Source organism: Chenopodium quinoa, unplaced genomic scaffold (genome assembly GCF_001683475.1).
Source record: "Chenopodium quinoa cultivar QQ74 unplaced genomic scaffold, ASM168347v1, whole genome shotgun sequence".
NCBI lineage: Eukaryota > Viridiplantae > Streptophyta > Magnoliopsida > Caryophyllales > Amaranthaceae > Chenopodium > Chenopodium quinoa.
Window position 1 is genome coordinate 38420 of NW_018744780.1, and position 24416 is coordinate 62835.

The window sequence follows — 24416 nt, forward strand, 5'->3', positions numbered from 1 at the left end:
TCTAAGAGTATCTTATGCTAGGTTACTTATTAAAATAGACATCACAAAACCTCTAGTGAAGTCTGTTTGGGTGGAAAGTTCTAAAGGAGAGATAGTGGAACTAAAGGTGATATATGAGTGGACCCCTCCCTTCTGTGTAAAATGCAATAAGGCAGGACACAATTGTGATGAGCTTTAAACAAATCATAATCAGCCTGCTCCTACAATCTAAGCTCAGAAGAAGGTTTGGGTTCAAAAACAGAAACAAGGCCCTGAAACCAAAGTATCAGGAGCTTGGGGAACCATGAAAAAGAAAGGTAAGGAACATGCTTTGTCTTCTAATCCTGTCCTTACTACAAATAAGTTTGATATGCTACCTGTTGATCAATCTAATGATGCTGATTTGAGACCTAAACCTAGCGGGGGTGGGCCCCCTCCAATTCAATGATCATCACTGTTTGGAATATCAGGGGTCTTAATGATCCTTCTAAAAAGGCTGATGTTAAGCAGCTCCTTGATAGAACTAGTTCTGATTTAATCTGCTTGCTTGAAACTAGAGTAAAACAGATGAAGTGTGCTGGAATTCAGAAGAAGATTGCTCATGGCCTGATCTGGGTTTGCAACTATTCTGAGTCTAGAAAAGGTAGAATTAGGCTAGGGTGGAAGAATGATAGAGTACATATTGATGTTCTTACTGTTCATGCTCAATTCATTCATTGTATTGTTAGTACTCTTGATTATAGTAATCAGATTACTTTCTGTTTTGTCTATGGGTTACATAATATCCATGATAGGAAGAAAGAGCTTTGAAGAGGTATTAAAGCTATTGGATCTGTGTCCATGCCTTGGATTTGCACTGGTGATTTTAATTCTGTCTTGTATCCTGAAAATAGAGTTAATGGAAATGAGGTCACAGATTATGAAGTTAGAGACTTCAAAGATTTTATTGAAAAAAAGAGCTTTACTGAGATCAAGATTAAAGGCTCATATTTCTCTTAGTCTAATAAGGCTCATTCAGGCCCTAGAACTCAAACTAGAATAAACAGGGGTCTGGTCAACTTTGAGTGGCTCCTTCAATTTTCAAATGTTAAAGTTGTTTATCTTCCTCCCTCATTATCTGATCATGCCCCTCTGATGTATGAGGTTCTCCCTCCTGCTCCTAGTAAGGGAAAGCCCATTAGATTTCTGAATCATATGCTTACTCATCCTGATTTCATGAATATTGTGGCTGAAATTTGGAGTGCAGGATCTCAGGGAAATTCTATGAGTAGAATTTGGAAAAAGTGTAAGAACTTGAAGGTTAAGCTTAAAGATCTTAATACCAAAGTTTATGGTAATGTTGAAATGAAAGTTGACTTAACTCAGTAGGATGTTTTGGATATTCAAAGTCAAACAGCTCTTGATCCTCATCTCTCTGACTTGCTGGTCCAGGAGGCTACAGCTATCGAGCAGCTCAAATATTGGAGATCTGTGCAGGAGAGTATTTACAGAAAGAAAGCTAGGGTGCAATGGGTTAAACTTGGCGACTCTAACACCAAGTATTTCTTCTCCACGATGAAACAGAGACAAGCCAGGAACAGAATTGATTCTCTCTTGACTGAGCATCATGTTCTTCTTAAAACCCGTGGTGACCTAGAGAAAGAGATTGTGTCTTTTTATAAGCTTATTCTGGGTTCGAGATCTCCTGCCCTAGATGCTATTGACTTGAATACAATGAGAGCAGGGAAACAACTCTGTACAGAAGCTCAGAATTTGCATATTAGTCCTGTGACCAACTCTAAGATTGACTGTGCAATCAAAAGTATCTCTGATGATAAAGCACTTGGAACTGATGGGTTCACTTAAAATTTTTCAAACATACATGGGACATTGTTAAACTTGAGATCTATGAAGCTGTCCATGATTTCTTTGCTACTTGCACCTTCAATACTTAGTGGAACTGTACAACCTTGACCCTGGTCTCTAAAATCCAGAATCCCTCTTTTGTGAAGGATTTTAGACCTATTGCTTGCTGCACTGGTCTTTATAAGATTATTTCTAAGATCTTGACTGCTAAGCTTGCTTAAGTTGTTGGAGGTATTGTTGATGAAGCTCAGGATGGGTTCATTCCTGGTAAGCACATTGGGGATATTATCTTATTAGCCACTGAGCTAATCAAGGGTTATAATCACAAGCACATTACTCCTAGATGTATGATTAATGTTGATCTGAAAAAAGCTTATGACTCCATTGCATGGAGCTTTCTTAAGGCTGTAATGTATGAGCTTGGCTTTCCCACTATTTTTGTCAACTGGATTATGAAGTGCATATCTACTGTGTCCTTCTCCATCTTGATAAATTACTCTCCTTTAGCTCCTTTTAAAGCACAGAAAGGATTAAGGCAAGGTGACCCTATGTCTCCTTTTTCTGTTTGCTATAGGAATGGAGTATTTATCTAGATTCTTGCATGAGCTTGCTAAGATGCCTGATTTTAATTTTCATCCTAGATGTGAGAGGCTGCTTATCACTCACCTAATGTTTGCTAATGACCTGTTGTGGTTTACTAGAGCTGATGAGTGTTCCGTTAAGCTCATGTTTAAGGCTTTTCAGAAATTTTCTACAGCTTCTGGCCTTGAGGCTAATCTGCTTAAGAGTGAGGTGTATTTTGGAGGTATTGACATAGATTTACAGGAAGCTCTTCTTAGAAGCTTGGGTATGGTTGCAGGCTCTATTCCTTTCAAGTATCTTGGGGTGCCTCTTTCTTCTAAGAAGTTAACTATTCAACAATGCAAGCCCCTGGTTAACAAGATAACTAGCAGAATAAAGGGGTGGGCTTCAAAATTCCTTTCTTATGGTAGTAGATTACAGCTTATAAAGAGTGTTATTTTTGGGATTCAAACATATTGGGCTCAAATTTTTATATTACCTAAAAAGATTATGAAGGAGATTGAACTAGATTTAAAGCTTTCTTGTGGACTGGTAATGCTAATCCCTCAAAGAAAGCTCTCATTGCTTGGAACACTGTTTGCTTGCCTAAATTATGTGGGGGCTGGAATATTATTTCCTTTCATGATTGGAACACATCTGATATTTGTATGATTTTATGAGATATAGCTCACAAAACTGATTCACTTTGTGTCAAGTGGGTTCATATCTACTATTTCAATACAGTCAGATTCTGGGAAGGTGATATTCCAAAGAAAAGTTCTTGGGTGCTCAGGAAAATCATGAAATACAGGAAATTAATTGATGATATTGGAGGATGGGATTTTGTAATGAATAATAAAAGGGTTTAGATCCAGCTCATTTATAAAAGTCTCAGACAATAGAGTCCAAAGGTTCCTTAGAAAAGGCTTATTTGCAATAATGGTGCTTCTCTAAGGAGTATTTTCATTCTATGGCTTGCTGTTTGGAACAGATTGCTTGCTAAAGATAGAGTTCTTAAATGGAATCCTACTTGTGACCCTATCTGTTTATTGTGTTTACATGAAAATGAAAATGTTCACCATCTTTTCTTTCTTTGCAACTATTCTAGAAGAATTTGGGAGAAGGTCATGTATCTTCTCAAGTGTCACAAGTCTATTCAAGGTTTCAACCAGGAAATGGAATGGGCTATGAAGAGAGGTAGAAGGTCAAGTTTGAATGCTAGATTACACTTGATATTTCTGGCAAAAACTGTTTAGAACATATGGATCCAGAGGAACAACACTATGTTCAATGGCAATTGTGAACCTGCTGCAACTGTTTTCAGATCTGTGGTTTACAGGATTTCTTGCAGATGTAGTGAAGCTGACAGAAAAACCCTGATCACTATGGTCACCTAGTTTCTGCTGGGTGCTCGTAGATCGTTGTTTAGATTGTTTGTTAGAGTCTATTTTGGTTACTTATTGGTAGACTTTGTTCAGTTGTTGAGTGGCTTTTTCCCAGCTTTTGTTGTCCTGTTCCTTTGGTTCTAAGTGACCCTCCTAGAGGGTAGCTTTTAACCTCTGAGTTTAGATGGGCCTGTCTTGGCTCTAGGACCTTAGAAACCCTTCCTAGAAGGTGGGCTGGTAGTCCTAAGCCTTGGCCAGTTTCTTTGTTCTTTGAGCTTTGTATTGTTAGGTGTTGGCCTCTTTGTTCTTGTACCTCACTTTTTGCTTTTTTTCAGCTCCTTTTGGTAATAATATTGGTATTTACCAAGAAAAATAAAATAATAATAAAAAAAATAATTTGTAACTAAACAAAAGAAAATATAAATGAAAATGAGAAAAGGTGCCCTTTTCCTCCCCTAAAAGTGTTATGTCACGATCTCAGGAGCTAGAAATCAACACAAGGATTAAGACACACATAATTGAGGATCCTAAAATGCCGCACAACAAATTGATGTAGGCTTGAACAAAATAAGCCTCACAAGGGATGAAAAAGGTAAGCAAATGCCAACTAAAGGGCTTTAAATCCACTACAAGAAGCAACTCCATCTTACCACTGCCCATGAACTAAGGGTTCAAATGTCCTCAAAAGTTCTTAACCTTGCTACCTTAGCTAAGGTTCGTTTAATTTAACCAAAGGCAATCTCAAACCGTGCATCTCATCATAAAGTTAAGATGAAACAAACATTCTAAGGCGCATAATCAAGGAAATAGAGTCCACATGTACAAGCAAATTCCAAAACACATTCATATCATCTTGCCATAATCATATTTTTCACACAAAAATGAAAACTAAACAAGAGAAGGAGGAAGAAATAAAAAAGGTTCGCAAATGAGGCACATAAATCAGAATAAAACCCAATCGACATACAATGATCGTTCGCTATCAACACCAACTATCCCATGTTCCTTAGAACCAAATACAAACAACCTCGAACTATTCAACTTTATCCTATACGAATACTAAACTAAGCACGCCAAAAGAAAGAAAAGAGAAAATAGAGAAAACATCTCACCCATATGTCTCTTGAAGAATAATAGAGCAACCTTACAATTTACATGGCTCCAAAAGTTGTTTCCAATTTTCTTCAAAGCTACAAAAGAGAGAGATAAAAGCAAAACCAACACAATACAAAGAAGAATGTTAGAAAGAAAAAGAAAGAAAGATTTATCAACTCAAATTCTTGGGCATAACCAACTATCCAACCTTACTCATTCTCGAATCATCATCATCAAGACATCATTAACCAACAACAAATAAAAACAATGCTACTAAAAAGCTTATCAACAACAACACCTAGGAGGCCACCCGTAACCATGGGGATCCCAGCCTCTGGTATAACCAGGAGGCCACCCGTAATGACCCTTAAAAATATCTAGTTGGGATGCGGATAACTGGTCAAATGGCTTAGGATGAGCTAGAGGCAAAGGGTGAGAGGGATAAACGTAGGGGTAGTTAGGGTCACCCCGATAATCACTCTCACCCGAAACCCGGTAGTCATAATGACAGGACTCATCGGGAAATTCGAGCCTTGGCACATTGGGGTACATAGGTTTGTTGTCACCCCCCCCCCCAAGATGGCACGGGCCCTTGTTTGACCGGCACGTATGGGTAGTTAATCGAGGGAGTGACATCCCCGCTACGTACGCTAGCATCTTATAGGGCATTGGTTTGAAAAAAATGGTGTTGTTGGGAGTAGGGCTGAGCAAAACTATCTGAAGATCCGATCCTCATTCGATACGAAATTTATGGATATCCGATCCGGATTTTTCGGATAACGGGTATCCAATTTTTTTTTTGGATATCAGATATCGGTCCGATATCCGAAAAAATCACCCATATAAAAAATGTTAAACCCAAAAATTACCCTCAATCCCAACTTCCCCCCAACCCGCCTCTCTTCTCCTCTTCTCTCTCTTCCCCTCTACTCTCTCTTCCATCACCCTTCCCCACCATCTTCTCTGGCACCCTCTCTAACCACCTCACCACCGACTTCCACCACATCTCCCCCTTCCGAAACCCCCACCAACTCACCTCCCAACGACTTCACCGAGTTCCAACTCGCCGAGTCATATCGCGTAGAGAATACGACAATCACACGCCGCCACAATTGGCAGCTGATGGGTGGCATTTATGCCACCATTTCACCCTTTTTAACTAGAGAATTCCCCGGATTTGTCACTTTTTTATACCTCTTCTTACCGTTTTTACCTTTATTTTAATTACTTTAGCTCCCTCTCGTGTTTTTCCTTCTCTATTATCATTTCTTCTAATTTTTACCTTCTATTCGTGTGCTTTATTAACTCCTAGCCCTCGTGGGAGAATTTTGGATTGCTAAACGAAGTTGGAGTTGCTAAGGTAGCTTGCTTAAGGAAGAGGAAATGCTACAAAGGAGAGAGCGCACTGCTACAAGTAGCCTCGGGCACGGACAGGTGCATCCTGAGCTACATAGCAGTTTCTGGAGATGGCCTTGAGAGGGCGCGGCTCATAGGGCCGCAGGTGCAACATTTAAGGTCGCGGGTGAGGCGAGCTAGGTTTTCCCAACTTCTTACCCACGAAGGAGAGGGCGCGTCAGCTTGAATGGAGAGGCCTCTCCCATGCCTGTTTACCTTGTTTTAACAAGAGACTGTAAATAGTCTCTGGCTTAAATCTTCATGTATCTACTATTCCATTAAAATCAAAAATACTTTGTAGAGAGAGAATATGATTATCTTTTAGAGAGAGAAAATAGGCAGTCTTCATGTTTCAATCTTGGTAATCAAGATATTCAAGTTTTCTTCAAGATTATTGCAACTATTTCATGTTTGGCTAATCCCTCAATATTTATAATAGTAATCTCTTTTCCTTATTCTCCAGTCTTTTGATTTATTGTTCTTATTTGTGTTTTCTTCAATAAATTTCCTTGCTTTACTTGTTTCATTGCTTTCTTTTTGATTTAGAATCATGTTAAGTTGTGTTAGGATTGAATACATGTATAATTTAGTTGTCACGGCTATTTTCCTTTCTCTAGCTTAGATTTCTAGCAAGGGAAGGGGGTGAAAATCATGTTTGCTTGAGTTTCTATTGCTTATTGCTTGGGTTTTGCCTTGAGTTGATGATTTGTGCTTAAATATGCTTGGAGTTATTGTTCTGCACCTTTAACCCCAATGTTTTAGTCCTAGATTAAATGCATGAGAATGATGTAGTTTAGGTTTGATTGATTTCATCAACTTGCTTCGAGTAATTGCATGAGAATGAATTATTTTGAGTAGAGTTTGTACTCCTTGGCATGAATCCGTATTGATTTTCATAGTTGTCTTGTTGGTCATGATTGGAACCCCCTCTCCATAGTGCTTTTTGACCATATTATCTTTATAGCCTTGCTTTTCATCTTCATTTTAGAGTGTCTAGTTCAATCTCCTTATTTTTGGCTTGATTTAGTCTCTTTTGGTAGATAGTTTAATCATAGAACTTCTTAAAAACAAACTATAATACCCCCCTTTGTTACTTGCAATAGATTCTAGATTTCGCAGTGATTGTGCAATACCCCGTTTCTTTGGGATTCGACCCTAACTTACCATTATCTAATATAAATTTGATAGAGATAGGTTAGGAGTAAAAATTGTAGATTTGATCTAGGGTAGTAGTAACGACCTATTATCCCCGATCAAATTTTTGGCGCCGTTGCCAGGGAAACGGCTTGTTTTGCACTCTTATTGTGTTATTATTGGATTTGTACCTTTTTATTTTGTTCCTGTACTCTCTTGCTAGTCATTGCTAATTGTTTTCTTAGCTTTGGTGGATGCAAAGGAGATCTCAAGGACCTCCTACACACTACATTGACCACAAAATTGACCGCACTTTGAGAAAAGTCCGAAGACTTTATCAAGAAGAGGGGCGAGTTCTTGGTGCTATTTTTGATAGTGAGAGTAACTCTTGGTCTTCAAGTTCTCAAAGCGAGGAAATAACGAGGCAAGAGAATGATGTTTTGTTTGTCAGTTTGGGAATCCTGAGGATTATAAGCTCATGGGAAGGATTTTGCTACCCTTCACGGAAACCAACTTTACCATTCATCCTCAATACACTAGAATGGTTCAAGCGGAGCAATTTTCGGGTTCTCCAAGTGAAGATCCTATTGAGCATCTTGATAGATTCCTTGAGCTTTGTGCCACGATTCAAACTAACCAAGTTTCTCAAGAACACATCCGTATGCACTTATTCCGACAATCTCTTTCGGGTAGATCAAAGAAGTGGCTCAAACAAGTCAAGTCAAACTCTCTCACGACATGTAAGGAGATAGTGAAGGCGTCGTTCTTGAAGAGGTTCATTTCCGAAGAAAAGACTGCCGAGATGAGAAGGAATATTGCATCATTTGAACAAGAAGCGGATGAGAGTCTTAATGAAGCTTGGTAAAGATTCAAAGAGTTGGTACAAGCATGTCCTCATCACGAATACAATCCAAGCTTGCTCATGATATTCTTCTATGATGGGTTGGAACCTATGTCTAGAGCTAACTTGGATGCGGGGGCGGGTGGCCAATTGATTAAAGTCCCTAAAAATCAAGTCGAAGCAACAATTGAAGAGGTAGTGAAGAACTACTCTTTGGGTGGTAGAAAGTGGAATGCACCAAAGAAGGGTGGAAAGTATGAATTGGAGAAGGTCGATCAATTGCAACATCAAATTGTGCTTTTGACAAAAGGGTTTGCAAAGTTGAATACGAGTGTCAATAGTGGGGCAAGCTCCTCCCAAGTCAATTCTCTCTCTTGTCAAAATTGTGGTGGAACGAACCATGATACATCTTATTGTGGAGGTTGGTGCCCGGAGCATGTGGCGGCATACAACACAAGGCAAGATGGATATAGGGGAAGTGGCGGTGGAGTAGCGTGGAGGCAACCACCACCCGGATTTACTTACGAACCTCAACAATGGAATCAACATGCTCAACAATCATACAAATTAAACCCCCAATACAAAAACCCATCTCCATTCCAAACCCAAAACCCTAGAGCAAAATACCCAAGAAAAAACCAACACAATAATCAAAACCAATACCATAATCAAAATCAAGCGGCTCAAAGGAGTCAAGAGCAAGCATCTCAACCCGATTCTACTCAAACCCAAATTCTTCAACAACTTCAAGCTATGAATCAACAAATGCAAGAGAAAAAGGCTCATAAAAAGATGGTTGATTCACAACTAGCTCAATTGACCGAGACAGTCCCTTTCAACTCATCTTCTACTCTACCCGTACAATCACAAACTAACCTTTCCAACATTGTGAAACCCGACTCTTGCAAGGCAATCACATTGAGATCGGGTACATCCTATGAGGGTCCCGAGGAGGGGGATAGTGAGGAAAAAAAAAGAAGGAGAAGAGAGTGTGAGTGAAGACAAGGAAGTTGAAGGAGAGAAGGTTGTTGAGAAAGAAAGAAGTATGGAGAAAGAGAAATCTAAAGATGTGGTGACATCTTCAACTCCTAGTAAGGCTAGGAATCTTGATGGGCCGGTTCTCTTTCTCGGTCGACTTGCGGAGAGGAAGTTGAATGATAAGTTTTCAAAGTTCCTTAGTGTGATGAAGAACTTGCACATAAACCTTCCTTTCATTGAAGTTGTCACACAAATGCCTTCATACTCCAAGTTCTTGAAAGATATTTTCACCAACAAGATGAAGCTTAATGATGAGCTTATCACTCTCCCCCATCAAGTGAGTGCACTTGTTCAACATAAGATGCCCAAGAAGCAAAAGGATCTGGGAAGTTTCACTTTGCCGGTAAAGATTGGGAACATGGAAGCTAGGGGTGCTTTAGCAAATCTTGGAGCAAGTGTTAGTTTGATCCCTCTATCCATTGCTCAAAAGCTTAATATTGAAATGATTCCCACAAGAAAAACTATCCAATTGGCCGACCGTTCGGTAAAGTTGCCTTGTGGTGAACAAAAAGATATTCCTATTCAAGTTAGGCATATTTATGCGCCTTGTGACTTTGTAGTGATGGATATGGAGGAGGATGTTGATACTCCTTTGATTTTGGGTCGTGAAGCTCTTAAGACTTTGGGGGCGGTGAACAATTTCAAGAACAACACCATTACATGTGAGGTTGCCGATGAAAATATTGTTTTTGAGTTCTTTATGCTACTCAAGACCCCACGGTTGAGAAGTGTTATAGGGTTGATGTTGTGAATAAAGAGTTAGATTGCTTGGGAAGGGTTATGATGAATCCTCAAGATCCAATGGTTGAAGCCCTTACATGCGAGGAAGAGTACCACTCTCAAGAAGCAAAAGAGTTTGTCATGGCCATTAATGAAGCCATAAAGGAGGAAGAGAATGGTCCTAGGGATGATAAGTTTGAACTAGCGGAGGAGAAATTGTAGGAGAGTTCCAAGCCTCCTCCCAAGATAGAACTCAAGCCCCTTCCCTCCTCTTTGAAAGATGCTTATCTTGGAAATGAAGGGGAATACCCTATTATTGTCAATGCTAGCCTAGATGGTCTTGATTTTGATAAATTGCTTATTGTATTGAGAAATTATAGAGATGTGATAGGGTATAGCATTGATGACATCAAGGGTATTAGCCCCTCTTTGTGCATGCATCGTACTTATCTTGAGGATGATCAATCCACCTCGATTGAGCCTTGATTAGGGGATTTTTCCCCACCAATCACCATGTGACAAGTGGACCAATCAGGTTTCGCCATGTGTCCGTCACATGGGCCAATAGGAGTCTGCCACGTGTTAAGCAGTGATTCGTCCACTATGGACCAATTACCACACGACACGTGTCCTTCCCATGACACCTTGGATAACCGGACACCCAGGCCCAATCCTTGGAAAAAGCCCAGTTAGCCTTGGGTTTAACCTAAACCTAGGAATTGGCACGCATCCCAAGCCATATAAATATGCACATTAATCCTCATTAAGGGGGATTACGTTCATTAATTACTCTCGCCTACAGAAAAACACTTACCTTTCTGCATTAATTACTCCTTAAACAAGTACTAACTTGACCGTCGGAGGCGAAGCTCCACCCATCCGGAGTCTCCGTCTGTTTTGCAGGTACAGGCGTCTGGTTCTAGTCTCGGAATTGTAACTCTCCCGCAGGACATCTAAAAACCCCGAAACATTTTGGTGCTGTCTGTGGGGAGAGTACTTTTGAGATGGCATCAACGTCTGTACCGACTCCAGAAGGGAGGCTTCTAGAGGACGACTCTCAAGTATACTCAGACCATGATACAGAGAATGAAATTTAGGTTGAATCACACACGGCCTCAGACGGGACCCTAAGGGCTCGACGCACCCGTCACACCGAAAAGAAAGAACGGGTAGATCATTAAGCTGGACCCAGTAATCCAGCCAGCACCCCGCCTGATCAACAACAGGAGACCGAAGGGTCTGCTCCTATTACAAGAAACGAACTCATGAACTTCATGAGGGGTTTAAGGGGGAGATCTAGGAGTTGATTAATAGGAAGACGCCTGCTTTCTCTAAGGAGCAGACGGCCAGAAAACCTTCTCATTCAGGAAGGAGGAGGCATGTTCAAGGCCGAGAGGCGACGCCCCACCCTAACTCTAGGAAGTAGGAGCCGCCTGTGATAGACTTGAAAAAGTATCGTTTTACCTCACCAGGGAAGAGAAAGCCCATTCGTCATATACAGGCGGATGGATCAAAGAAAATGTACTCAGACGCTCGGCTATTGCTAAAGTAGAAGAAGAATGACCGACTGTAAGAGTCGGCCTCCACTTCAGATTTCCAAGATAGTCTACACAATGCCTCTATGAGGTACACTCAATCAAACTATGAAAGTCAAACAGGCGGTATCTCCCGTCGGTCTGGATTTAATAAAGAGCAGGCGATACCAAACATGCCATGCTTACCGCAACAACAATTTTTCTTGCAGCCACCTCTGTTTGGAGGACATGCGGCAAAAAATGTCCAACCCTTGGACTGGCAACTACGGTTGCTAAGACTTGGAGAACAGCCGTCCGCTTTCTCCAAGGAAATTACAGAGGCCGCCCAGCCGGCCAAAGTTAAGTATGTGCTAGTATGCGCCTATGACGACACTACTAACCCTGAGGACCATTAGATGGCGTTCACCAACCTGATGTACCTTCAAGGGTTGGATGATCCCACTTGGTGCAAGTGTTTTCCAGCGACTCTAAAGGGAATCGCACAACAATGGTTCGGCAACCTGCCGACTGGTTGTGTGAACAATTTCAGGACGCTTGCTTATTTATTCACCTCCAACTTTGCTATGAACATCCCTGCAAAGAAGACGACCCTCGAGTTAGGGACAATTCAGCAGGGTGAAAAGGAAGGACTTTGTTCCTATATCCGTCGGTTTAACCTAATGAGGATAAAAATTCAAGGGCTGCTGGATGAGGTAGCCTACACTGATTTTTTCAGAGGTCTCAAGGATAGGTCGACCTTTAAGTTTGACCTGGTTCGAAAGAGAGTTGCGACTCTCCAAGAAGCTTTGGTTGAAGCTGAAGCCTATATACAGGCAATAGAGCTTTGTAATACTGGAAAGCAGTCGGATGGGAGGAGGTCCGACAAAAAAGAAAACCGACCAAAGCAGTCGGCCAATAAAGATGATAAAAAGAGAAAAGAGGTCTGGGCGGCCGACTCTTCTAAACAGTCGGCCCAGAAAAAGAAAAAAGAGTTCAAACCATACTCTCCTAAGTATGCGTTCAGCAAGGATAGTCAAGCTATCCTCAAAGAAATCAAGGGCCGGATCTCAATTGAGAAGCCGACTCCCATGAAAGGTTCTGCGAGCAATCGGAACCGGGACAAATTATGTCATTATCATGAAGACGTTGGTCATGAAACCAACGAATGCATCAGCCTAATACGTCACCTAGACCGCCTGGCTGAACAAGGCGACCTTAACTCCTATGTTAAGAAGTCTAAGGGGAACACTTCCTCAAAGAACAAGCAGTTGACCAAAAAGAATCAACAGGCTAACAGTTTTGATACAGATGATGCAGCCGTCTACACAATTGCAGGCGACTTCTCAGGAGGCGGTCCTACTATCAGGGGCAATAAAGACAATATATATCAGGCGGCTAGATGTTAATTCCGTTCATCAAGAGCGGACCACCAAAAGTTCATTCCTAGAGATTGTAATCACATAAGAAGATCTAGGAGGGGGTAAGGGGCCGCATGATGACCCCATTGTTGTTGAGTGCAAGGTGGCCAACCAAAGAGTTGGCCGAATCCTCATAGATACCGGTAGCTCCTCTGATCTTATCAGCAGCAAGTGCCTGTCAAAGCTGAAATACAAGACTGATTGCATACATCCGGTATCCCACCCTCTTGTAGGGTTTGGAGGAGGAGTCGTACACCCAGTAGGGCGAGTGGATTTACCCATCCGCCTGGGTCAGAAAGGGGAAGGCCATCACATGGTGGTCCGATTCTTAGTGGTTGAGGAACTTTCGGGCTACAACATGATCTTGGGACGACCTACCTTGAACAATTCAAAAGCTGTCATTATCCTATCTCTTATTCTACTCAAATTTGAGAAGGATGATGGAACAGTCGGCTCCCTACAAGGAGATCAGATGATGGCTCGAGAATGCTACCTCTCGGATATCAAGCTCACTATGGTGGCCGCCGGGCCAAGTGGCGAAAAAGAAGGCGGCAAGAAAAGAAAGGTTGCCCAATTGGGGGCCGAAAGAAAAGAAAGAAGATAGCAATCACTGGCAGAGGAGCGGTCAGATGAATTCCGCCCTTAGCCGGCTGGTGAGCATACGGACCTTGTGCTAGACGACTCGCGTCCTGAACAGTCAAGGTTGGGACGACTGCTCTTTAAATTCTGGGTGTAGATTTTCACCAACTTTTAAAGGAATTCAAACACATCTTTGCATTCGAGGTTCAGCAAATGCCAGGAATTAGTCCTGACTTGGCGGTACATAAACTGGTTGTGGATCCAAAAAAGAAGCCGGTCAGGCAAAAGAAGCAGAACCATGGCGAAGAGAGGAGTCAGGCGGCAGCTGCCGAAGTTAAAAAGCTGCTTGATGCAGGGTTCATTCGGCAGTGTTACTTCCCAGATTGGGTTGCAAATGTTGTACTTGTTAAGCAGCCGAATGGTACCTGGCGAATGTGTGTGGACTACATTGACCTAAACAAGGCGTGCCCCAAGGACAGTTATCCTCTGCCCAAAATTGACAGTCTGGTCGACTCAACAGCCGACCATGCGTTGATAAGCTTCATGGACGCCTACTCTGGTTTCCATCAGATCCCTTTGTGGAAGAAAGGTCAGGAAAAGACGGCCTTCGTCACTGATCAAGGGCTATATTGCTACACAATCATGTCGTTTGGTTTGAAAAATGCCCCGACCACCTTCCAAAGAATGATTAATATGGTCTTCCTTGACCAAATTGGGAGTAATGTCGAGGTATACATTGATGATATGAGTGTTAAGTCCAAGCTTCATTCTGGCTACCTGGCGGACCTCCAAGAAACTTTCACTACACTCAGGAGGCACCATGTCATGCTCAATCCCAAGAAATGTGTTTTTGGGGTTAAGTCTGGGAAATTTCTCAGATTCCTCATTAATCAGAGAAGAATAGAGGCGAACCCTGAGAAAGTGCAGGCGGTCATTAACATGTAGTCGCCTCGCACCGTCCGAGAGGTTCAGAAGTTAACAGGTTGTATGGCGGCTCCTGGAAGATTTCTTAGCCGGTCAGGCGACAAGTGCCTTTACTTCTTTCAGGCAATAAAGAAGAAGGCAAGATTTGAATGGGGGCCAGATGCTGAGGTGGCTTTCCAAAAATTGAAAGTTCACTTACATTCCTTGCCAAGGCTGGCCAGTCCTTTGCCCAAAGAAGTGCTTTACATGTATCTGGCAGTTTCTAACCATGCTTTAAGCGCTATCCTTCTTGCTGAAAGAGACGGTTGCCAGCTCTCGGTCTCTTTTGTCAGCCACGTATTGAAAAATGCCGAGTGTAGGTATCCCTTAGTGGAAAAGTTCGGTCTTGCTCTCTTCATGGCCGTTAAAAAATTAAAGCCCTATTTCTTGGCACATGCAGTCGTTGTGTATACAGATCAACCGATCAAGCGGCCACTGACAACCATGGAGTCGTCAGGCCGGATGATCAAATGGGCAATAGAAATTCAGAGCCTCGAAATCACATTCGAGCCCAGGAAAGCAGTAAAGGGACAAGCTTTTGCTGACTTTAATGTAAAGATGACTCGGCCCTCTGATTCTCAAATTTCAGACCAAGTCTGGAAGGTTTACGTGGATGGAATCTCCACCTCAAATGGTTGCAGTCGACTACTTTACTAAATGGGTAGAGGCGGAGGCTGTCAAAGGAATCAAGACGAAGGATGTGATTTCATTCCTTTGGAAAAATATCATCATTTAGTTTGGGGTGCCCATGTCTATGGTTTTTGATAATGGTCCCCAATTTGAGACGCCTGTTCTCAAAAACTGGTTGGGAGACCAAGGCATCTCACACTGCTTTGCATCAGTCGGCCGTCCACAAGAAAACGGCCAAGTAGAAGCTTTCAACAAAATCATCTCAGACGGTCTTAAAAAGAAGATTGAACGAGCAGGCGGCCTATGGGCTGATGAACTACCACATGTTCTCTGGGCCATTAGGACGACTGAAAAAGGATTCACTGGAGAGACTCCATTCCTCCTAACCTATGGAGCAGAGGTTGTTCTTCCGATTAAACACTATGAGCCGACTCTTCGTGTAATGATGTATGGCGAAGAGTCGAACTGGGAGTCCATGCATCTGACTTTGGACTCACTCCCAGAAAGAAGGGGCAATGCAGCCTTGCGCCATGAAATTTACCGCCTGAGAATGACCAGATCATATAACAAAAGAGTATATAGGCGTCCCCTTAAAGTGGGTGACTTTGTGTTAAGAAAAATGGAAGCAGTTGGTAAGGCTAATAAGTTAGGCAAACTAACACCCAACTGGGAACGACCCTATCGAATTTACGAAGAGGTTCGAGACGGCACCTACCGCCTGGAAACACCAGACGGCCAACCCTTGCCTCGAACCTGGAATGTAAGTAATCTCAAAAAGGATTATTTTTTAATGATGTAAATAGCCAAGAGCTACTAATAAAAGTTCGCTTTCCATTTTGTATTAAAAGGGGCATGCCTACTGGTAAAACACTCAACTACTCTCCATAATTTTTAAATACGCATTCAATAAAGAGGGGCATGCCGCCTGTTCTATACAACCGGCTACTCTCCCATACTTAGTTCACCAAGAACTGCCTACGGTCTTTGACCGAAAGGATCAGACCAAGCGCCCAGCCAACTGATCAAACTTTTAAAAACTAATCCGACCTGTTCCAAAATCATAGCAGGTGTCCGGCGGCATCCATTCGGATGAAATTCGTCTCAGAAAGCAGCTCCCTTTTGGGTGGAACATTGTTCTATAAACTACTTACACGGCATCTATACGACTGTCCAACAAAGACAACCACGTAGCCGTTTTTGAGACAAGGATAACTCTATCACTAATCCAACAAGTATATAAGCGGTTAACATCCGCGACCGACTGTATTACTTGGGATAAGTACAGCCGGTGCTTTTAGAGTTAATAGCCAACAAACATTAGCGAATAAAGGGGTTCTGCCGGCCTCTGCCGTCAGGTACCTCTACTACTCAAACAAGAGTGATGGCGACTAAGTAACATCAATGTTAACTTATAGGCACTCCTTGAAACTTGGTTTGAAATTTAAAAGGTTTTATAGACCGCCTGTTTCTTGAAAAGGAAAATTCAAACCCCTATTCTTACAAAATCTGGTAAAGCAAGGGGACTAACCGGCCTATGCCGCCTGGTGCCCCTACTACTCAAGCATAAACATGGCAAGTGAATTAATCATTCTCATACTTGGCCGAATTCAAAGAGTATGACGGGACCGCCTGTCTAAAGGTGGACCAGAGCTCTCGTACCCATAACCCTGCTAGGACGTTTTGTCTTCAAACCAGACATATTTGAAGAGTTGGTTCACAGGACAACTGCTTTTTAGCAAACCAGAACTCAAGAACTTGTGTTACTTTTCCATCTTAATCTAAGCAAGCCTAACGTATTGACTAAAATATGTTGGGGTATGACTGGTTAAATGGCCGACTGATCGCCTAACCTGGAACTAAGACAACCAGTTGACCAGGGGCGTAGGCGGCCCTTACATTGTCCCTGCTTGCAACTGTCGGCCATCCAAAATAGTCGATATGACATGGAAGCAGATATCGAAGATCTTCGACACTTAGCAAAATTAAAAAGCAAAATTCGAAATCTTGGTGAGCTAAGACGACCAAAATGATGGTCGTCGAAATCATATAAACAGTCGGTCACATAGACTGGAAAAAATATTCAAGACCCCAGCCCCTTGGCCGGGTAAAAAGATACAAAAACAAACGGCACGCAGGCCGAAGGAAAGTTAAGTACATAGAGCTTCAGGGCTGAGGTAGGGTTTCGGTATTGTCGGCCGCCTGAACAAAAAGAGGCGCCTGGTTTTGAGAGGCCTACTTCTTGTTTGTTTCGGCATCAGGGGCCGCTTCTGTAAATGCAACTAACCCAATTGGCTGCAGGGCCACCTCCACCTCTTCCTCTTCTTCTGAGCTGGACTCGTCCACCTAGTCCTCTTCAGCCGCCTGCCTCATGATTTGCTGGTTGTACCTTTCAGTAAAAGCAGCGAACTTCTTCTCCCAGGCGGCATAATGTGCTTTTGGAAATAGAGCTATCTAGGTCATCTTCATGATTTGAGCAGAATCCGCCATCATGGCCTGGGCCAGCTCCATCTTCTCTTTTTCAGCCTTGGCCGAGAGCTCATTATTAAGGCTCTTTTCCTGTTGGACCAAGCGCTCTTTGACAGAAGCCAAGGATTTCTCCAAGGTATTGTATTGAGTCATCTTCAGCTTAAGCGGCTTCAGCTCATCTTTAAGCCTCTTAATTGTTGCCTCCAGCTCGTTGTTTCTCTTCTTGGCTGCCTCTAACTCGGTACGAATGTTGGCAGTGGCCTGCGCCTAATAATAAAGAATATCAGTTGTCTAAAATTCATCTTGGGAAATTTGAAACATTGCCTTATCAACGTATAAGGCCATAGCCTTAGTAGCTTTTACCTCCTTCATCAAAGACAAAACGGAAACATCAGGAATGTGAAAAAAGTGATAAAGAAATATACAAGTCTAGCAAAGCGAGCTATACCTCGTGGCGGCCGAGTTAGAACGAGTGGTGGGTTCCCCATACTTTGTGGGATGGTCGGCTGTTTGTCAGTCGACTATATCCTGGCAGATCCAGGCGTACTCCCACCTGTCGTCTTCCAAACTTTTAAGTCCGGTTGGTGGGAGGATGAGGGTTTGGAAGTGCCCGCCTGCAAAAAAGACGAGTGGTCAATACTTATTTAAAAACAGCTTTTAAAAGAAAGAGCTAAGGGTTAAAACTCACGGTGGGCGTCTCCTTGGCAGGAGAGTCAGAAGCAGTCCGCTTCTGTTGCATTACGGAGGTGCGCAGCAAAGCGGCCGCCTTCTTTAAAGTAGAGATCTGGTCCATGGCTTCAGCTACAAATGAGAGCCACAAAAGTTAGAAAAATTTCCAAACAAATCAAAATGAAGGGTGCATATTTTCAAGTGACCGATTACCTTTGAGGACTGACTGCTAAGGCCGCAAGCGGCTAGTAAAAACTCGTCATAGATCCATTGAAACTCTGGGACGCAGTTTAGGGGCACCTGCTCTCGTACCCTAGTGGTATAGTTTTCCCTAATTTCTACCTTGAACAACCCTCGGTCCAGGATCTCTTCCCTGGCCTTAAGAGGAACGCGCGGCATGCTGTGACCGCCTGCTAGAAGAGGTGGATCCTTGTTCCACCTATTGTAGCGTTTTTTCAACAGGCGGTCGGGACTTGAAATGATGAGGAAGGTGTTTCTCCAATCCTTCCATTTGTTCTCTTTTCCCTTGGTCATTAGGTAGCCCTTGTGCCTCGTTTTATTTGGTACCAGCTGGTACCGCTTGCTTTGGGGGTCCGGCTGAGGTATTTCATGTGAGCGAACGCCTCGAACCCATCGAGGATTTGTTGAACAGTCGGATGCAGAGGAAATCGCAATCCAGCTTTGATGGCCGCCTCATAACAGCCAAAGCAGGCGTCCCTATAACAGGAGCCCTGAGGCCAGACAACGGTGTCCTCACCATCCGGCATAAATATTTGATAATTCGGACCCATTGTGTGGTCCAAAAGGAAAGTCTCTTTTCGCTCATTCATGGCCTTAATTAGGCCCTTGGAATTGTAAAAGTAATATGGAGGGTTCAACTCCCTATGAGAGGCGGATGGCTCCGACCAGCCTTCCCCCTTTTCAGCCGCATGAGAGTCTCTCGCCTCATGTAATCGACTGTGCCTCTCTTCTAAGCTTATAGAGAGGCGGCTCGACGAACTAAAGTTGGACTCACTATCACGGGAGTCCGACTCTTCGCCATTTCCTAAAGGGGCCGACCCCTCTTGTTCTTCGGGGGTCACCTGCCGACTGGCCAGGTTAACATCGAAATGGGAAGGAACTACCTTAGCTCCCTCCTTAGAGCTCTCGGTAGAAGGGCCGTCTTAGGTCCCTGTAGTATCAGGCGGCTGGTCCGATGTTTCACTAATCGGAACCCGGAAAGAGGAGCCATCAGAGTTTCTATTCTCTTGGTTTTATTTGTTCATGCCATACTGTCCTGCATAGATACAAAGACAGTTGGATTCCGAGACTTGCGCAAAGTTTGAATTACCACAGGGCAGTCGGCACCCCTAGTCCTAGACTCAGCCGTCCCCGGTGATCGGCTGATTGCTAACCTAGGTCGTGGCGGATGCTTTTTAGATCTCATTTTTAAAAAGAAAGAAAAAGTACAAAAGCAAAGAAGAATAAAGGAACAGACGGTTACCTGAAATTTAAGTTCTGAAAAAAGCTTGAATGAAGTAGGCGCCTAGTAAAATAGTCGTACTAGCAGGTCAGATGTTACAAAGTGTCAGAGCTCAAGTTCAGGGGTCCAAGAGTTCTCTTGAAAAAGTTTGCAAATGTGAACAAATGACTTGGTCAACATCCCTTTATATAGAACAAAAGAGAAAGTCAAGAGTCGCCTTCAATTTCAAAAAAAATGAGCGGGAAAAATGCTCGGCCCGTCATGGGGCGACACTTGTAGCAGGACGTCGCCTGTTACAGGCCAACACCTGTCACAGGTGACATGTGAACAGTCACGTGCCACCTGTGAGGGGCAAATGGTTAGGGGATTTTTCCCCAAAAATCACCATCTGACAAGTGGACCAATCAGGTTCCGCCATGTGTCCGTCACATGGGCCAATAGGAGCTTGCCACGTGTCAAGCAGTGATTTGTCCACTATAGACCAATTATCACAAGACACGTGTCCTTCCCATGACACCTGGGATAACCGGCCACCTACGCCCAATCCTTGGAAAAACCCTAGTCAGCCTTGGGTTTAACCTAAACCTAGGAATTGGCACGCATCCCAAGGCATATAAATATGCACATTAATCCTCATTAAGGGGGATTACGTTCATTAATTACTCTCGCCTAGAGAAAAACACTTACCTTTCCGCATTAATTACTCCTTAAACAAGTACTAACTTGACCGTCGGAGGCGGAGCTCCCCCACCCAGAGTCTCCGTTTGTTTTGCAGATACAGGCGTCCGGTTCTACTCTCGGAATTGTAACTCTCCCGCAGGACATCAGAAAACCCCGAAACAAGCCTCAAATGAGGTTGAACCCTAACCTCCAAGAGGTTGTCAAGAAAGAAATCTTGAAATTGCGTGAAGCGGACATAATCTCTGCTATCTCCGATAGCAAGTGGGTTAGCCCGGTTCACGTGGTTCCAAAGAAAGGTGGAATGACCATCGTTAAGGGAGAAGGAGGAGAGGAAATCTCCACTCGGACGGTGACCGGGTGGAGAATGAGCATTGATTATAGGAGGTCAAATAAAAATACAAAGATGGACCATTTTCCTCTCCCCTTCATGGACCAAATGTTGGAGAGACTCTCTAACCATGCTTTCTTTTATTTCTTGGATGGATATTCCGGGTTTTTCCTAATCCTTATCCATCTAAATGATCATGAGAAAACTACTTTCAAATATCCATATGGAACATTTGTATACTGAAGAATGTCATTTGCCATTCGGGTTATGCAATGCTCCTTATACTTTCCAACGATGCATGACTTCCATTTTTTCCGAGATGCTTGAAAATAAGATTGAGGTATTCATGGATGATTTTAGTGTTGGTGGCTCGTCTTTTGACAGATGTCTTTATAATCTTAAAAAAGTTTCGAAAGGTGTCAAGAGAGGAGTTTGGTTTTAAATTGGGAGAAATGCAATTTTATAGTCAAGGAGGGTATTGTACTAGGCAATAAAGTATCAAAAAAGGGCATTGAGGTTGATTCTGCCAAGGTTTCGGTGATTGCGAAATTGGCCCCTCCTACATCCGTTACGGGAGTGAGAGCTTTTCTAGGGCATGCCGGTTTTTACCAGAGGTTTATCAAAAACAACTTCATCAATCGCCAAACCTTTGAAAAAATTACTCAAGAAAGATGTTGTGTTTAACTTTGATGAGGCTTGTCTTGAGGTATTTCAAAAACTCAAGGAAACTCTCATTTCCTCTCTTGTTGTGCAAGCTCCGAATTGAAGCTTGCCTTTTGAGCTAATGTGCGATGCGAGTAATTTTGCAGTAGGTGCGGTCCATGGGCAAAAGAAAGAAGGAAGATCTCCTGTCATCTACTATGCAAGTAGAACACTTGATGAAGCTCAAAAGAATTACAAAATGACGAAGAAGGAAATGCTTGCGATTGTGTTTGCCATGGACAAGTTTAGGTCCTATCTTATATTCTCCAAAGTGATTGTGTACACGGATCATATAGCAATTCGCTATCTTATGACCAAGAAGGAAGCTAAGCCACGTCTCATCCGTTATGTTCTTTCGCTCCAAGTTTTTGACATGGAGATGAGAGATAAAAAGGGAGCGAAGAACTATGTGGCGGATCATTTGTATAGGCTTCCTTTTGAGAAAAAGGAGGATGTGCCAATCAACGAAGAAGTAGGATTTGAAACTCTCATGGCTATGGCTTCAACATCTAGCCCGTGGTATGCGGATATAGCCAATTATCTTGCTTGCGGGGTCATTCCCCCGGAGTTTTCTACTCAACAAAATAAGAGGTTTTTCAATGAAGTGAGGAGGTACTTTTGGAATGACCCCTATTTGTTTAAGTAGTGTGGAGATGGCCTCTTGCGGAAATGTGTTCCGGACCACGAGATCGAAGGAGTTCTTGAGCATTGACACTCATTACCGTGTGGAGGACATAGAGGAGTTGATAAGACGATGGCAAAGATTTCTCAATCTCTCTAATGGTGGCCAACGATGCATAAGGTTGCCCATAAGTTCATTTCATGATGTGACAAGTGCCAAAGAAGTGGTGGCATAACCAAAAGGGATGAGATGCCTCAACAAAACATTTTGGAAGTTGAGCCATTTGATGTTTGGGGTGTCGACTTTATGGGGCCTTTTATCTCTTCATGTGAGAATTTGTATATCTTGGTAGAGGTGGATTATGTTACTAAGTGGGTTGAAGCTATACCCTCCCCTACCAATGATCATAAGGGTGTGCTTAAATTTCTCAAGAAAATCATCTTTCCGCGGTTCGGGGTTCCTAGGGTGCTAATTAGTGATGGAGGCTCCCACTTTACTAAAAAGCAATTCGAAGCTCTTCTTAAGAGATATGGGGTTAATCACAAAGTTTGTCTACCTTACCATCCTCAAACCCAAGGGCAACTGGACATTTCAAAAAGAGAGATCATAAACCTTCTCGAAAGGATGGTGAACAAGTCTAGGAAGAATTGGTCCCTTAAGCTTGACAACACGCTTTGGGCCTTGCGGACGGCATACAAGACTACAATTGGTACAACCCCTTATCGATTAGTCTATGGGAAGGCTTGTCATTTGTCGGTTGAGTTAGAGTAGAAAGCTTGGTGAGTAATCAAGGAGCTAAACATGGATATGTTGTTGGCCGGTGAGAAGAGATTGCTCAAACTCAACGAGCTTGAAGAGCTTAGATATGATCCCTACGAGAACTCGAGACTATACAAGGAGAAAACCAAGAAATGGCACGACAAACATATAAGGAACAAGAGCTTCAAGGTTGGATATAAGGTGTTGTTATTCAACTCTAGGCTCTGTTTGTTTCCCGTAAAGCTCATGTCCAAATGGTCGGGACCTTTCGTGATTTCAAGGACTACTTCTTATGGGTCTTTTCATTTGGAGGCGGGAGACAATAAGTTCATGGTTAATGGTCATCGTTTGAAGCACTACTTTTGCAAGGATGAAGTTGGCTTGATAGAATGTACAAGGCTTGATCAATTAGATCCTAAGCCACCTCTTGGATGATGGTTTCTCATGGTCAAGCTAGTGACCTCATAAAGAAGCGCTTCTCTGGAGGTAATCCGAGTTCTCAAACTCTTTTGGTCTTGTAATTCTTTTATTTAGTCCATCTTGGTTGATTTCTCTCTAGATTCTTATTGCGTGCTTTTTTTTTTTTCTTTTTTTTAGGCACTTGAATCTTTGGGCATTTAGTTTAAAATTTTTAGAATGAAGGTGTTAATGGGGAGTTATGAATCAAATGAGAAGATTGCAATTGGATTTTAGTCTCAAGTCTTAAAGCGTTTATTGTGTTTCTAGAGATGCCCTGGAGGTGCCCAGGAGAGGGCTCTCCATGAAGACCCGCAGGCGCGGCAATATGGTTCTGCGAATTTTCGCCCTTTTTCCTGAGCATTTCCGAAATCCCTTTTTTCCCCAAATTCAATTTTTGCTTATTCTCTCTCTCTAAACCCCCAATTCTTTTCAAACCCTAACTCCTTCCACTTAAAAATCTCATTAACATTCATCATAAACCATAAAAAATAATCAAAGTTCCTCACTTTCTCTCAAATTTTCTCATCAAAGTCCGAAATTTCACCATTCAAGACCCCGTTTTCGGTGTTCTTCACATTCGAATGGCTCCAGCATTTCCACCATTGAAGGGACCTTGAAGGTGGCTTGGAATTCTTCTTCAAAAGACTAGTTGGAGTAGTTTTTGGCACTCATTGTTGGTATACCTCTTTTCTACTCTAGTTTTTCTTTGAATTTGAAGAATTTCCTTTGTTGAGAAAATTACTGTTTTGTGAATTTCATGTGGGAATATTTGATGTTTGCATGCCTATTTTGTGTTGGTTAATCTTATTAAGCATGTTTGATTATTGATTTCTTGTTGACCTTGTTAATTGTTGTTGAGTTGTATTGCTTGGTGATTTCGAAAGTGCGCTCATTGTGTTGGAGTATTAAAGTAGGGGATTTGTTGTTGTGATTTGTGTGGTGTCTGATTGAAATTTGGTGTTGATAAAATGGTGTCTGGTTCAAAGAAGAGAAAAAGTGGGAATAAACCTCAAGGTTCAACATCCAAAAACTTCCAACCAAATGAACAACCTACTCCACCACCTTTGCCACCCCTCAAATTCCACAATAAAAATCACAAATCCGTCTACGCTAATCTGCGAAACCGGAAATTTAGACCTACGAAAAACTACCACCAACCCTCGACAACAAA

The 24416-nt window shown here is 42.5% G+C and overlaps 2 protein-coding genes across 2 annotated transcripts; both read left to right on the forward strand.

Moving 5' to 3' along the window:
- Positions 1-423: 423 nt before the first annotated feature.
- LOC110703785 lies at positions 424-1824 on the forward strand. The gene is made up of 4 exons (XM_021881566.1): positions 424-622; positions 708-838; positions 979-1329; positions 1411-1824. The coding sequence occupies exons 1-4, from the start codon at positions 424-426 to the stop codon at positions 1822-1824; spliced, it is 1095 nt and encodes a 364-aa protein (XP_021737258.1).
- Positions 1825-22828: 21004 nt separating this feature from the next.
- LOC110703786 lies at positions 22829-23221 on the forward strand. Its single transcript, XM_021881567.1, has one exon. The coding sequence runs from the start codon at positions 22829-22831 to the stop codon at positions 23219-23221; it is 393 nt and encodes a 130-aa protein (XP_021737259.1).
- Positions 23222-24416: the final 1195 nt, after the last annotated feature.